The sequence below is a fragment of the Lucilia sericata genome, unplaced genomic scaffold, assembly GCF_015586225.1.
Source record: "Lucilia sericata isolate MDLA Ls3-8-SP2 unplaced genomic scaffold, ASM1558622v1 Contig000051F_arrow, whole genome shotgun sequence".
In the NCBI taxonomy this organism is placed as follows: domain Eukaryota; kingdom Metazoa; phylum Arthropoda; class Insecta; order Diptera; family Calliphoridae; genus Lucilia; species Lucilia sericata.
In genome coordinates, this window is record NW_023994087.1 from 755408 (window position 1) to 769168 (window position 13761).

Here is a 13761-nt window from a genome sequence, read left to right on the forward strand (position 1 = left end):
TTATTAGGGTCTAAAACTAACTGGTGTTAAATTTTAGTCCAATCAGATACGGCACGGGTTCCCGTTCCGTGTTAGTTTTAGACGCTAATGAACAAAATGAGAACCATCCAAGCAAAATTCATATTTTTGAACACTTTTAATGTACATATGTATACAATACAATAGAGGTGCCCAAAAAATATTGATTTCCACTGGGCCGGTACGGGTTCCCGCTTTCCGATTTGACTAAAACAAAATAATACCCATCCAAAAAATGTATATTTTGGGGCACCTCTAAGGTACACACATGTTGTTACACGCACTATTATTGTTCTTTCTAATATTGGTATAATTACACTAGGTATCGCTCATTTGCAACAGGGATTTTTTATTATTTTTTTTTTTAATTCACCCTTCACCTTCCCGAAAAGGGCATATAAGTTTGCCATTCCGTTTCTAATTTCCAGAATATATGTATGTACATATGTAGTCGATTTATGTCCGTATGTATGTTTGTTGAAAAAAAATTATGAGGATCGCAGATATTTCTTGAATAAATCTTGAATAATTTTATCAATCTAATAAAATAAGTAAAATTGGTCCACAAATTACGAAGATATTAGCAAGTTTCCGAAAAAAGTTATGAAAATGTGATAATAACTAAAAACAGAAACATACAGTTTCATATGAAGCTGTATGTTGTTATTGTTTTTTCTTTAATAATGGGTATATGGTGAAGGGTGTATAAGATTCGGCACGGACGAATATAGAACTCATACTTGTTAACATTATAATATGCATGAAAAATAACTATTATAACACTTAGAGCAATTGGAATTGTAGTGATTAAATTAACTTTTAAGTTTTTAAAAAAATTTTAGGTAGGGCAATGTTTAGTATTCTTAAACCGAATATTTTAACATAATTGTAATCGTTTTACACATACGCATACATAATAGGGGTTTTTACTTTTATTGGTGTACATATAGATTTCATATACATACGTACTTATATTACATTTAATCTGGCTTTTCTACAGAACATGATCACTTTTTTTGTGTTTTTAAATATTCAAAAGAATTATTAAAAATTGTATGTTCCATGGACAAACCTTCATTAGATTATTCCACGACGTATTTTTATGTACTACATCTTTCATCTGTACATCATCCATTTGTTTACAATCTTTAATAAGGTTTTGTATATTTGTTCATTTATGTTTCTAAATACATACATATATACATACATACATACATACATACATACATACATACATACATACATACATACATACATACATACATACATACATACATACATACATACCCTGCCAGCAACTCAACTAACTTTAAATGCATTAAAAGCCGACTTTTTCATCAACTAGTTATGGTTGATTCTTGGATTATTTTTAATGGAGCCAACTGACTATTTTAACATGGTGATGTCATACGCAGTAGTCAATTGTCCGACTCTGCATGACTTTTCAACTAGCTTAAAGTTAGTTACTAAAAAATTAGCTTAAAGGTAACTCTTTATTAACTAACTTAAAGTTAGTTGCAGAAAAGTCAAGCAATAGTTTTCTTTTGAATTCCCTACTGTATTAATTAATTATATTTTAATTAAATATATTTAAAATTTAACTACTAGTTATCTAAATTACATTTCGGTTTAATACAAGTTATGATATTAGTTCGTTAAAATTAATAGACATCAGTTTTCTGCAGGGGAACTAATAATAACACCGGTACCCATAAAATTATGAATGATTTGTTCATTATTTCCATGATTCCCATTGATCCAAATCTAAAATAAATTTGAAAATGTTTTGTGTAATGTTAACTGTTAATGTATTATATTTACAGTATTAATCAGCAGAATTTAGAATTTAGGGACCGAGTTTTAAAATATTTAACCTTTTATGATTAATTTTTCCAATTTACTGACTCAAATTTCACAACGTATACAAGGAAATGACAAAAATGTAAAACAAATTCCAAATAATAAAGAAACATGAGAAAACATGTCGAAACATAATGCTCTCCAGATAATTTTGGGGTACTCCCGCATTATATGATAGTTAGCTTGCAGCTAGTCTTTAAAAGTCGGTTGTTTACGTTAATAAATACCAAATTTTGGAACATTTCTGCATTACATTGTTGTTCGTTTATAGTCAGTCTACTAAAGTCAACAAATAAAATCATAATAATAGAGAAACAAGAGAAAACATGTTGAAATACAGTTAATTCTCTCCAGATAATTTTGAGGCACTTCTGCATTACATTATAGTTAGCTTGTAGTTAGTATTTAAAAGTCGGTTCTTTACGTTGCCAAATACAAAATTTCGGGACAGCTCTGCATTACATTGTAGTTAGCTTATAGTCAGTCTGTAAAAGTAAACTAGAAGTGAATTTTTCTCGTAGTCGACTACAAAATTGCTGGCAGGGTACATACATACATACATACATATGTACATATGAATGTATGTGCATATACAGCTGTTTGTTTTTGTTAGTAAAAATAACATTTTCAGCGTAGTAAATTAAAAAAAAAAGTATTTTTGGTCGTTGTGTTCAGTAAACAGTATTATTTTTTAACAGATCTTACACCGTTAAAACCGCTAATATGTGTGTTAAATTAGTTAAATAATAAATTTTTACTCTAACCTACCCTTATATGCTTCTACGTTTTTTAGTTTGAGGCAATTCTTCTATCGATTAAGTAGGATAATATTTGGTATTATTTCAAAGTGTTTTTGCTAGTAAGTGAAAATTATCGATAAGTCATAACTGTTTTTTTAATTGTTTTTTTTTTTGTAAAAAAAAATGCGAGATTTACACTAAAAACCCAGCAAAAAAAGTGTGGAAAAAGATGTAGAATTTTCATCACAACTAGTAACCCGAAGTGCTTCAAATTCGGGTGTAAAACCTATGAATTTTACATTAGCGTGTCATTGGAGGGATGTTGTTCATTTTTGGCAACTTTGAACTACATCTAATCTTATTTTTAGAAGCAGTAAAAATCCGATATTTGGATGTCAAAAATAAAACACATTCTCTTAATGACACGCTTATGTAAATTTCACTACTCTTTCACCAAATCTGATGTACTTCAAATATGTTATTTGTAATGACTTTTCCACATCTCTTTCCTCACTTTTAACTGGGGTTTCATTTGTAAGGAAATATTTGGTTTATAAAAGTGAAAAATATGTAATCGCATTTTAAGATGTGATTAAGATGTAGTTTGTAAAGTATGACATCAATTATTTTTTGCTGGGAATGTTCGCAAACTTGAGTTTAAACTTGAATTAAAAAATGTTTCCATTTTTTATTTATGTTTTTATTTATACATTTTTATTTTTCATGTTTTTTTTTTTTTTGAATAACCAAAACTGATACACCCAAATATGTATAGGAAATATTTTATTAGAAAATTTAAAATTTTATTAAATATTATTAAAATATTTAACGAAAATGACGTGATCAATAAAATCTCACCAGTTTTATTATAAATTTAAAAAAAAAATCGTGTGTAAAACCAAATTAACGTTTGCAAAGATTAGAGACTATGTTTTTTCGTCAAATTGATTACTAATCTGATCGTAGCTTTAGAAAAATCAGTTTTCACAGTTGCATTAAAGTTAATAGTTTAAAACTAGATCTTATGTTATTTTTGTGAAGAATTTTGGTGTAAACCTCGCTTATACAAGAACGAAGAAAATGCTACAAAAATGATTTAAAAACTGTGAAAATTAAGGTATTGGAATGACAAAAATTTTAATAATCTGAATTCATTAAATTAAATTAAAATTCATAAAATTAAAAATTTATGAAGCATATTTTTTTAATATAAAAATCGGAATTTTATATAAAATCAGCAGAGCTGTATTAATATTAGTTCATGGTTTTAATCCCATTCCAAATAGTTCTGATTTAAATCTGTTCAGTGGCTGTACGCCAAATAAAATTATAATTTTAACTAAATTATTGGTAAAAACTGGCATTTTCAAAAAATCCTTTAATTTTACATCGCAGTTGTGGCAAAAATGTGAGAAACTAACACTTCAGGTTTTGGAGATATCATGTCGTAAACCTATCGATAAATTAAGCCTTTATTTTAAAGTCAACAGATTGGTCTTTCAGATAACATAACAGATTTTACAAACAGACGTCTCAAATATGAATATCAAAAGCATGTAACTGTAAAATTTCCGGTGCAGATTCCACAATTAGTTCTTAATAATGAAGAACGAAAGTAAGACGATTGCATGTAATGTAATTATTAATTACGAATGAATTTTAAAAAGAATAAATTTGTATAATTATAATTAATATTGTGTAACTGTTAGAGTTAATTTCACATGTGTATTTTGTAATTAAAATGTGACTAATTTAAATTAAGAGCCAAGTGATAAAATTAAGCAGCCAAGTGATAATATACACTTGGCTGCTTAATTTTATTTATCCTTAAGTTATTAAAGAACATGTTATAATATAATTAATACAACTGTTACTTTACATATAATTTCAGCAGACTCAACAGTGCTGCAATGGGTGCACCATGGCGCCACAGTATGTCTCGAGATTTAGGCAGTGACATGGATTCCATGTTTTCACGTACTGGTGCAACACTGCCAAGAGGTGAATATCACAGATTAAAGAGTAAATTTCTAGATCACTAAAACACGACCAATGTTTACATACAGAAGAAGTACATATTTTTAATTATTAATTGCTGTTTGTTAGATTTTTTATTATTTCTGATTCTATTTTGAAATGTTAAAACAAACAAAAGAATTAAAACGAAAAACACAACCACAAGACAAATTAATAGATCCTCCAAATACCGGCTCAGCTTTAAAATTAAATCAAGAGACACTTTAGTTTATATTTGTTTACACATTTTTTTCTTTAATTATAATTCAAATAAGTTTTTCATTTGTTGTTGATACGAACACATATACATACATACATATGTACATCATACCCAGAACGAAAAAGCATTGTAAATGAAACAAAAATGAAATAGTATAAAGAAATATTCTTAATATTATAGGGTAAAAAATAATTTTTTTTAATACGAAATATTTTGAGTCTTAAAATCGTGTGCATAATAATTTTTTTATAATTATTTAAATTAAATATGTACTTAAAGTTTCTTTATTATTTCGTGATAAAGTAATTTGATTTTAAATATTTTTTAAATTGACTTTGAATAAGATTCATTTTAAAAGTAAATTATTTCGATTAACGCCTCAATATTTGAATTTTATATGAAATGTCAAAATATTTCACCATTACACTACATTATACAATTATCTTATATTACGAGTCAAAATGTATGTATGTATGTATAACTGTGTTCATCCATTGAAATTTAAACAAATTAAGACAACTCAAAACGAGTTTGTTAAAGTTTAAATAATTTTATTAAAATTATTGAGCCTGGTTAACGGAATAAGAGTACGATATGCAATTATTCATTATGAGTTCTATTATTTTGACTTAAAAAAATAGTAATTGCTGTATTGTATAACAAGGTGATTTTTGATATCACATAATAGAATAAAACTTGCTTTTTAATTGAGTCTAACATTCATATTTTTTGTTATCAGCTAATCACATAAGATAAGTGAAATAGAATAATCGATTTAATACGACGAGTACATACTTGCTAGAAATGTTCGTATTCAAAGTTTTTTATACATTTTAAAAGTGCTAATAAAAATCTATCAGAACTTTGCCTAAATGGCAAACTATTTCTAAAATACATAATTGGCATGCCTCAGTCCGAGTAGGTCTGTCCAACTATTAACAAATAATCTAAGATATAAATACCATTTTGTGTATCTTTCTTTGTAAACGAAATAAAAACACAAAGTATTTAGTTTATTGTTTAATTATTATACTGTTATTATAGAAATGTGGAAGTATTGAGTACTCAATACAAAAAAAAAGGGAAAAAATTAAGCCAGCGAGAATAATGAATTAATATTACAATAATATATTGAATAATTGTTAAGTAGCATTTTAAATCAAATATGTTTTTTAATTTAAGTTCAAACAACAACGAAATTACAATAATTGCAATTCAACAAAAGTACTTAAATGTTACACAACTCCATTTTCAATGTGCCTTCCAAAAAGTATCGCTTTTGCCATAGCCACTCAGCAGTTAGCGCTCGGACAAACATATTTACGTTGAGAACATTGCCAGCCGAATAAACATACATAAACAAATTGAGTACTAAACAGTTTAATATACAATTTTTCTTTGCCCGAGTGACAGCAATAATTATTAAACTTTTTGGATTATATTATATTTTTTAATAACCGACATACATACATACTATTAACATAAATATGTATTTGTTGAAAAATAATACAATTATGAGGACGATAACTACTTCTGTACAGGATGTACATATATATTTTTGACATGGTTTTCATTTATATAGTAATAGATAGACATACATATTTAACTTTATCAAACCTAAATGTTTAATATTTAGGAACTGAAAATGAGTGCTATTTAATTAGGAGTCGACTCAAGTGCATCATATTTTTTCATTTTATATTTCAAAAAATGTCTCTTATCCAATCATATATTTAAATTTATGGTCTTTGGTCTTTTTCAAATAATATTCTTTGTTTAAGGAATTTTTAATCGTCCCAATTATATTTCAGCACTGTATTATACATATTCGAACTCTAACAGCTTAATATGCAAATTTGTATTCAAAGTTATAAATAACATAACATCCCTAAATGTCGTAGGTGTGTCAGCTGTCGTTACGTATGTACATAAAGCAAAAAATTATATGTTAGAAGCATCTTATATACTTATATGTTTACATTGAGATAATAAGTGTAAACAATTGGAAAAACTATTTTCCTCACGAGTTTTGTGCTGTTATCTACATAAGGTTTTGTTGCTGTTAGGGCCCAATATCTAAGCATATGTATGTTGCTGCAATGATTATATTTATCTTTGTTATTTTATTAAACTGTTTTTTTTTAAATATTTAAGGATTAAGAAGTAATTTCTAAAATATTAATATACCTAGAGATATGTATGTGTATCATCATATTTGAATATTAATGAAATAAATATGAAATTGTAATATTTTTTAAATCAAAAGTTTTATGTTTTATTTGTATTATTTATGAAATAATTGCACAACTAAAGGAAATGTAAATATAAAGAAATTTGTATATGGCAATCAATCATCCACAACCATTTCACGCGTTTCGTGCTCCGTACATTGCAATAATGGCCCTGCTATCTTAAATTTGTTTTTATTAAAAAGAAAGTAATTCTTAACTCTAACACAATTTGTATTTTTTATTATTTTTATTTAATTATTGAAATACCTATCTTCCATACTAGAAAGACTACTACTACTACTACAACTTATTATTTCAACTACCTACTACTACTACCACTGCTATTACAATTTATTTAACTAATAATACATTTTCTTGTTTATGTTGCCGTTAGTTATCTTGTAATTTTTTTAACAAACACTCTAATTATTGTTTATTATTTTACATAAATTTTTTTTGTAAGAAATTTTAACAGAACTATTTAAAGTTAAAATTGATACTAATGATTGCAGAGCACATAAAGATAAAATGAAATGTATTGTATTGATTTTATATAAATTTGTTTTGAATTATAATAAAAAAATTCAAATGATGCAGATCTGATCAATACGTATATTTGTTCATTAAACTAACTACACTAGAAACAAAAACAAATTTCTGAGTTCTGGGCTTTTTTTTAATGTATAGTTTTTTACATATACTACATACATATAAATTTATAAACATAATTTATACTGTTTTATTGTTTAAAACAAATATTTGTTTGTGAATTTTGATTGCTATTGCAATTTTAAATTGTTTTGTTATTATACATATATTTTTATTTGAATTTGAAACAAGTGTATGTAGTTGTTTATCATAGTTTATATATAAAAAGCAAACATACATGCATACATATTTACATACTTACAAACTATAAGAAAGAAGAAAGATAATAAAAAATGTCCAAAACTTTGAATACGATGCAAGAAATATCAAAAATAATTAATAATAATAATGCTACTTATTAACAAAATAATTTTAATTAAATTTGATTAAAAAAATATATATGAAATGTCTCAGTGTCGTATTAAAACGAATATCAATCATGTATCTCCCCCAAAATGCTTACAATGTTCTATTTTTTATTGTTTGTTTTAGTTTTAATTTTATTTGTTTTTTTTTTCTTAATTCTTTATTATTTTTGTTCAATTTAATTTTATTGTTTATGCTTTTTGCAGCCAATTTATTCATCGTTCCTACAAAAACGCATGTCCCTAATAGCTTACGAAGTTCCTCTACTTGTTGTAATACTACCACTACTACTACCACAACAACAACGACTAAACCCAAAATAATAACAAGTCTTCAAACAACAAATTCGATTAAATCGTTAAATTCAAATTTTTAAATTATTATTTTATACAGATATACAGATATTATTTTAAAACAATTTAGAAATTTTATTAAATTAATTATGAATAGATACATACATACATACATACATACATACATACATACATACATACATACATACATACATACATACATACATACATACATACATACATACATACATACATACATATATACATACATACATACATACATACATACATACATACATACATACATACATACATACATACATACATACATACATACATACATACATACATACATACATACATACATACATACATACATACATACATACATACATACATACATACATACATACATACATACATACATACATACATACATACATACATACATACATACATACATACATACATACATACATACATACATACATACATACATACATACATACATACATACACATTATGTATCTATTCATAGTATTCTAGTATATAAACTACATTATACAAACATGCATCCGTACATACATACAAACATACTACGTACATACATATGCATATATATTTATATACATACATACATATGTATGTTATATGTTAAAATGAAGAAATAATTAATTTTCAAAACGAAATTATTAGAAGGCTTTAAAACTACCTTATAAAATATATTTTTCAAAGCAGAACTGAAATAAAAAAAAAAAAATAATTCAAAAATATATTTTTTAATTTTGGTCCATCTCACGAAAGGTCATCGCTCATCATCATAAAACAAAGCATAGTCAATTTTGAGGAGTAACAAAATCACGTTTTTGCTTTCCTTAGAGATTGAGTCGGTGTAATGCACATAAATACATATGTATATAGAAAAATACAAACAGGGCCTCAATCGGTCAAGAACTGCCGGAGTCAGAGGGGTTCAAAGTTGGACTTATTGGTCCTAGCAAAAATTGTTCAAAGGAGTTTTTATTTTTTTTTTTTTTTTTTTAAATACATTTTTAAATTTTTTTTCAAAATTTGCTTATAAGAAAGCTTATACAATTTCCTTGAAGGGCTTTATGTCCCATAATGGGATGCTTGTGGAATATCTAAATAATTTTTTAAAATAGACGCTTTTGTTGTATTTTTTTACTCAAAATGTTTAATTTTTTGAAAAAACATTAAAAAAAATTATATTTTTTTTTCATTTTTAAAAAATGTAAAAAAAAATGGAAACAATAAAAATACCTATCTGAGCTCTTTTGTACAAGTTTTGCTTGGACCAATACGTGAAAAGTTAGTCATTGGAATAAAACCCTATATGACCAAAATGTCCAACTTTGACCCCTTCTAAGTCCAGCATTTCTTGACCGCTGAATATTTGTGTCTGACCTACTATCCAATAGTACTAACCTTAGTGCAAATTTCGTCAAAATCGATTTTTTGAGTTGGTTCACTTGACATGAAATTCCCCACATATATACATTAGAGTGTTCCGGGGGCCGCTTTTGTTTTTTGTAGGAATACTTCTGAAACGATGGATGTTAATTTTCGAAGTACGTGAAAAATTAAAAAATATTTTTGCTTTGAAAAAGGGTTACCTACCAGTTATTCTGTAGAAGCAATAAAATCGATAAGATACGACTTACAAACCAACTAAAAATAATTTTTGAGTTCTATTAAAAAAATGAACTATTTTTTTCACAAATTATACCGTGGATAGTTTTTTCATCCGCTGGTAAGGAACTGAGGTTCGTTCCCAAAAAAATATTTTTATTTCTCTCGTGTTCAATACATTAATATGCATCGATTGAAATATATTCTAAATGAGATTCTTAAAAAGGCTGTTTCTCGGAACACTAATGTTTATACATAGTTCATGAATAGTCATCATCAGGGAAAACAAAAATATGTATATGTACTCTAAAAAGATTTAATGATTTGTTTAACATTGAAAAGGGCAAACAACTATTTGCAGAAATATACAATATTTCATGTCTTATTACACAAACAAAGATTCCATTTTACGTTTAAAAAGCATAATTAATTGCCGTTTGGTCCTTAAAGAATAAATTCCAAATTGTGACACAGACTGTAAAATTAAAAAAAAAAAAAAAATGAAAAAAATAATTATGCTATTAAAATCAAATAATACAAAATTATGCTTTTGTGGGTAAAATATGCCGTAACAAATCAATGCCAAAGTTCTATCATTTTCCATACGACGCACCCTAAAAAACATACATTTGCAAATTTTGGTTTTCCTGGTCATTATAGATTAAAAATTGTTTGATAGTGTTAAAATAAGCAATATCTTTCTCGACTTATAAAGTTTCGACATTCATTTCAGATGTTTTATGTTGTTATGTTACAATAATTCGTATGAACATCAAATATTATTATGTATTTCCGAAAGATATACATTCGGAAGAAATTTTTATATATAAAGTTTTACATATTTTTGATTCTGCGGACACATATTTTGATATATAAATATGTATGTGTGAACATTGTTAATTTAAGATATAAAAGTGCTATTTCTACATTCTCTAAATACTGATCATTCAGTTTTTTAAAAAACTTTCATATAAATAATTTTGATTTGTCATAATGCAGGATTTGTCATAATTTACTAAAAGTTATAAAGCCCTAAAAATTATTAAACATTTAATGTTTCTATGGACGCTTTACAAAAACATTAAGAAAAATTCCAAAAAAGATGTTTTGTAGAAGCTTTTTCTATAAGAATCAATTGGTAAATTTAAAAATAAAATGTATGTTACGTTTGTATGTACGTTTGTATGTTCAATATACATAATAGGAAATAGTTCTATTAATTGTTTTATTTATTTATTTTTTATTAAATATTCATAACATTCATTAACTATTTTATATAAAACATATTAAATCGTTTTCTTTTTATTCATGTTATATATTAATATCTTAACAAAAAAAAAAAAAAAAATTACATATTTATTGTTATGTTGTCTTCCAGAATAAAAAAATTAATAAATAAAGAAAATATATCTAATTTCAATAGACTTTTGTATTGTTGTTTGCATGAATTATTTTGTCAAATATTTCTTTCTGTTTTGCTAATAATGTTTGCAATGTTTTAATATCATTCATCGACGATTGGCTTTGTATCACTCGGAGAGATGATCAAGAATCTCTTTCGAATCATTAACAATTCTTTTAGTTGTTCAATGAACATTTAAATGTAAAAGGTAAGTTGTTATTCTAAATTATATTATATACATACTTATTAAGTATGTATGTATGTTTAGATTTCTTAAAAAAAAAAACATATTCATAATTTTTTTTATTTTATTTATCTTAAATAAACATAATTAAAGCATAAACATTTTTAATCAATAATTGAAAATAAATTAATAAAATCAGTGTTTGGACTAAATGCACATTAGAATTTTAAATAATTCGACCACTTAATCCAAATGCCAAACATTAAAAAAGTAGAAGTTTAATTTTCTCAAGTTTATTAATTCATCTGTTACAATTGATCAATTCAAATCTGAAAATCCTTCAAAATTAAATTGTTTTGTATAGGAAATATCAACCCGTTATATATTGTATTACAATGTTTTAAGTATTTCACATTTACTAATTTATATTTACACAATTAAATACATATGCCTCGTTTACTACAAGGCTGGCATAATCCAAAAAAGTCGTTTCGAGAAAAATGGCAAAATTAAACCAGATACTGATAGTAGAGGTTAATTTGTTTCTCGGCTAAATTGAAATTATATTCGTCGAAATATAAGTTTTAGTTTTTACGTTTAACAAAACATCTATTTCACACCGAAAATAAAAGACATACATATTTGAAATTTGATAAATCTATATGCAAGTCTTTAGTATGACGCATGTTTTGTTCAAAAACAGTATTTTAGTAAATGAGCGTTTTTCACTTACAAGCTGAATTAATAACAATTGGTATTGTTATTGTTTTTATATTTGCCACAACCTTCAGTTAAGCCAAATTTCATCTAATTGTATTGCTATTTTGTCTAATAATGGAAAATTTGTAAAAAGAGCGAAACTGAAATTTTTTTTATTTAATATTTCCACTCTAAGAAAATTAATGTAGAAGAAAGGATGTTCCATGATACAATTTTATTTTTATGCTATTGACACAAGTCCCTTTGTCACCTAAAAATTATACTTCTTAGAACGTATAAATACGGAGAAAACTACTTTTAAAATTTTTGAAAAACAGGCTTTATTCTTTATTGTTATGCAATTTATATAAAACTTTTAAAGACGATATAAAATTAAAAATAGTAGGAAATATACATCTTAAGTTTTCGTAAAATCAAATAATGTTAACCCATAAACTGTGAAGGCCAAACTCAAGCTATACAATATTGGGAAGTTTTCTTGGATCCATAGTGAAATATTATTTTGTTTTCAACCGATTTAGATGAAACTTATGGAAAATATATAATAAAGAAATATATAATCAAATTAACCCTTAAACGTAAATATATTTTTATAGTTATATAAAATGCCCGTAATATATTAACAATATATTCAATGCCATGGTGGGTGATAGACCAAAATAGATATCAGATTCGGCAATGTAACGACAAATAAAAAGTTCACGTTAATAATTTTAAATTTTAAAAATATTTCAATATTTTTTATTTGACATTCTCATATTTTTCCGATCTTTGTCGTTAAAAAAGTTACAGAATTGGAAATTCGTTAATACAACCGATATTTATCGTTACTTTACGATATCGGTAGTTAAAATTAAAAAATTACAGAATTGCGGTACAGGAGTTATTAACCAAAACGTAATTTAAAGCAAGTTTTTTTTACCAATTCGTATGAAAAATTAAACAAACAGAAAAAATACACATTAGTATCAATTTCAATTTATATGGTAAATTACATTGTATCTCATAAACCACTGATCCGATTTAAATGAAATGTACAAGAAAATTATTGAGGACGATCAGATCTTACTGAAAGTATCTTTTGTCATTACAATATTAAAATAAAAGGTGGAAAACAGCGTGTTAAAAGTGAACTCTTCGACTTCAAAAATTATTTTAAAGCTTCTAGATCAAATTTAACTGATCGTAAACTTTACGCAATCTATACAATACAGTAAAGCTTGATCCATACTGCAATACTAATTAAATTTAAGGGTTTAAGAGATATAATTTAAATAATTCAGTGGACAAAAGTTAAACAATTTTATTTATAACTTAGTCCTACCATTAAGTTTTATAATACCAGCGATGTCTACTATAAAAAAATTCAACTTAGCCAAATCGGTCCTTATTTACAGATTTGTGAAGCTTTAA

At 25.6% G+C, this 13761-nt stretch overlaps 1 protein-coding gene across 13 annotated transcripts in view; it reads left to right on the forward strand.

Moving 5' to 3' along the window:
• LOC119615976 (STE20-like serine/threonine-protein kinase) overlaps window positions 1–13761 on the forward strand; it is a 48092-nt gene that overhangs the window by 24161 nt on the left and 10170 nt on the right. For 10 of the 13 annotated variants that reach the window (XM_037972057.1, XM_037972058.1, XM_037972064.1 and 7 more), the window contains one exon: window positions 4510–4619. In XM_037972057.1, the coding sequence (XP_037827985.1) occupies window positions 4510–4619 (110 nt within the window). Of the gene's footprint in view, window positions 1–4509; window positions 5866–13761 lie in introns of those variants that run through there. The other 3 variants (XM_037972063.1, XM_037972065.1, XM_037972071.1) reach the window with 2 other exon arrangements.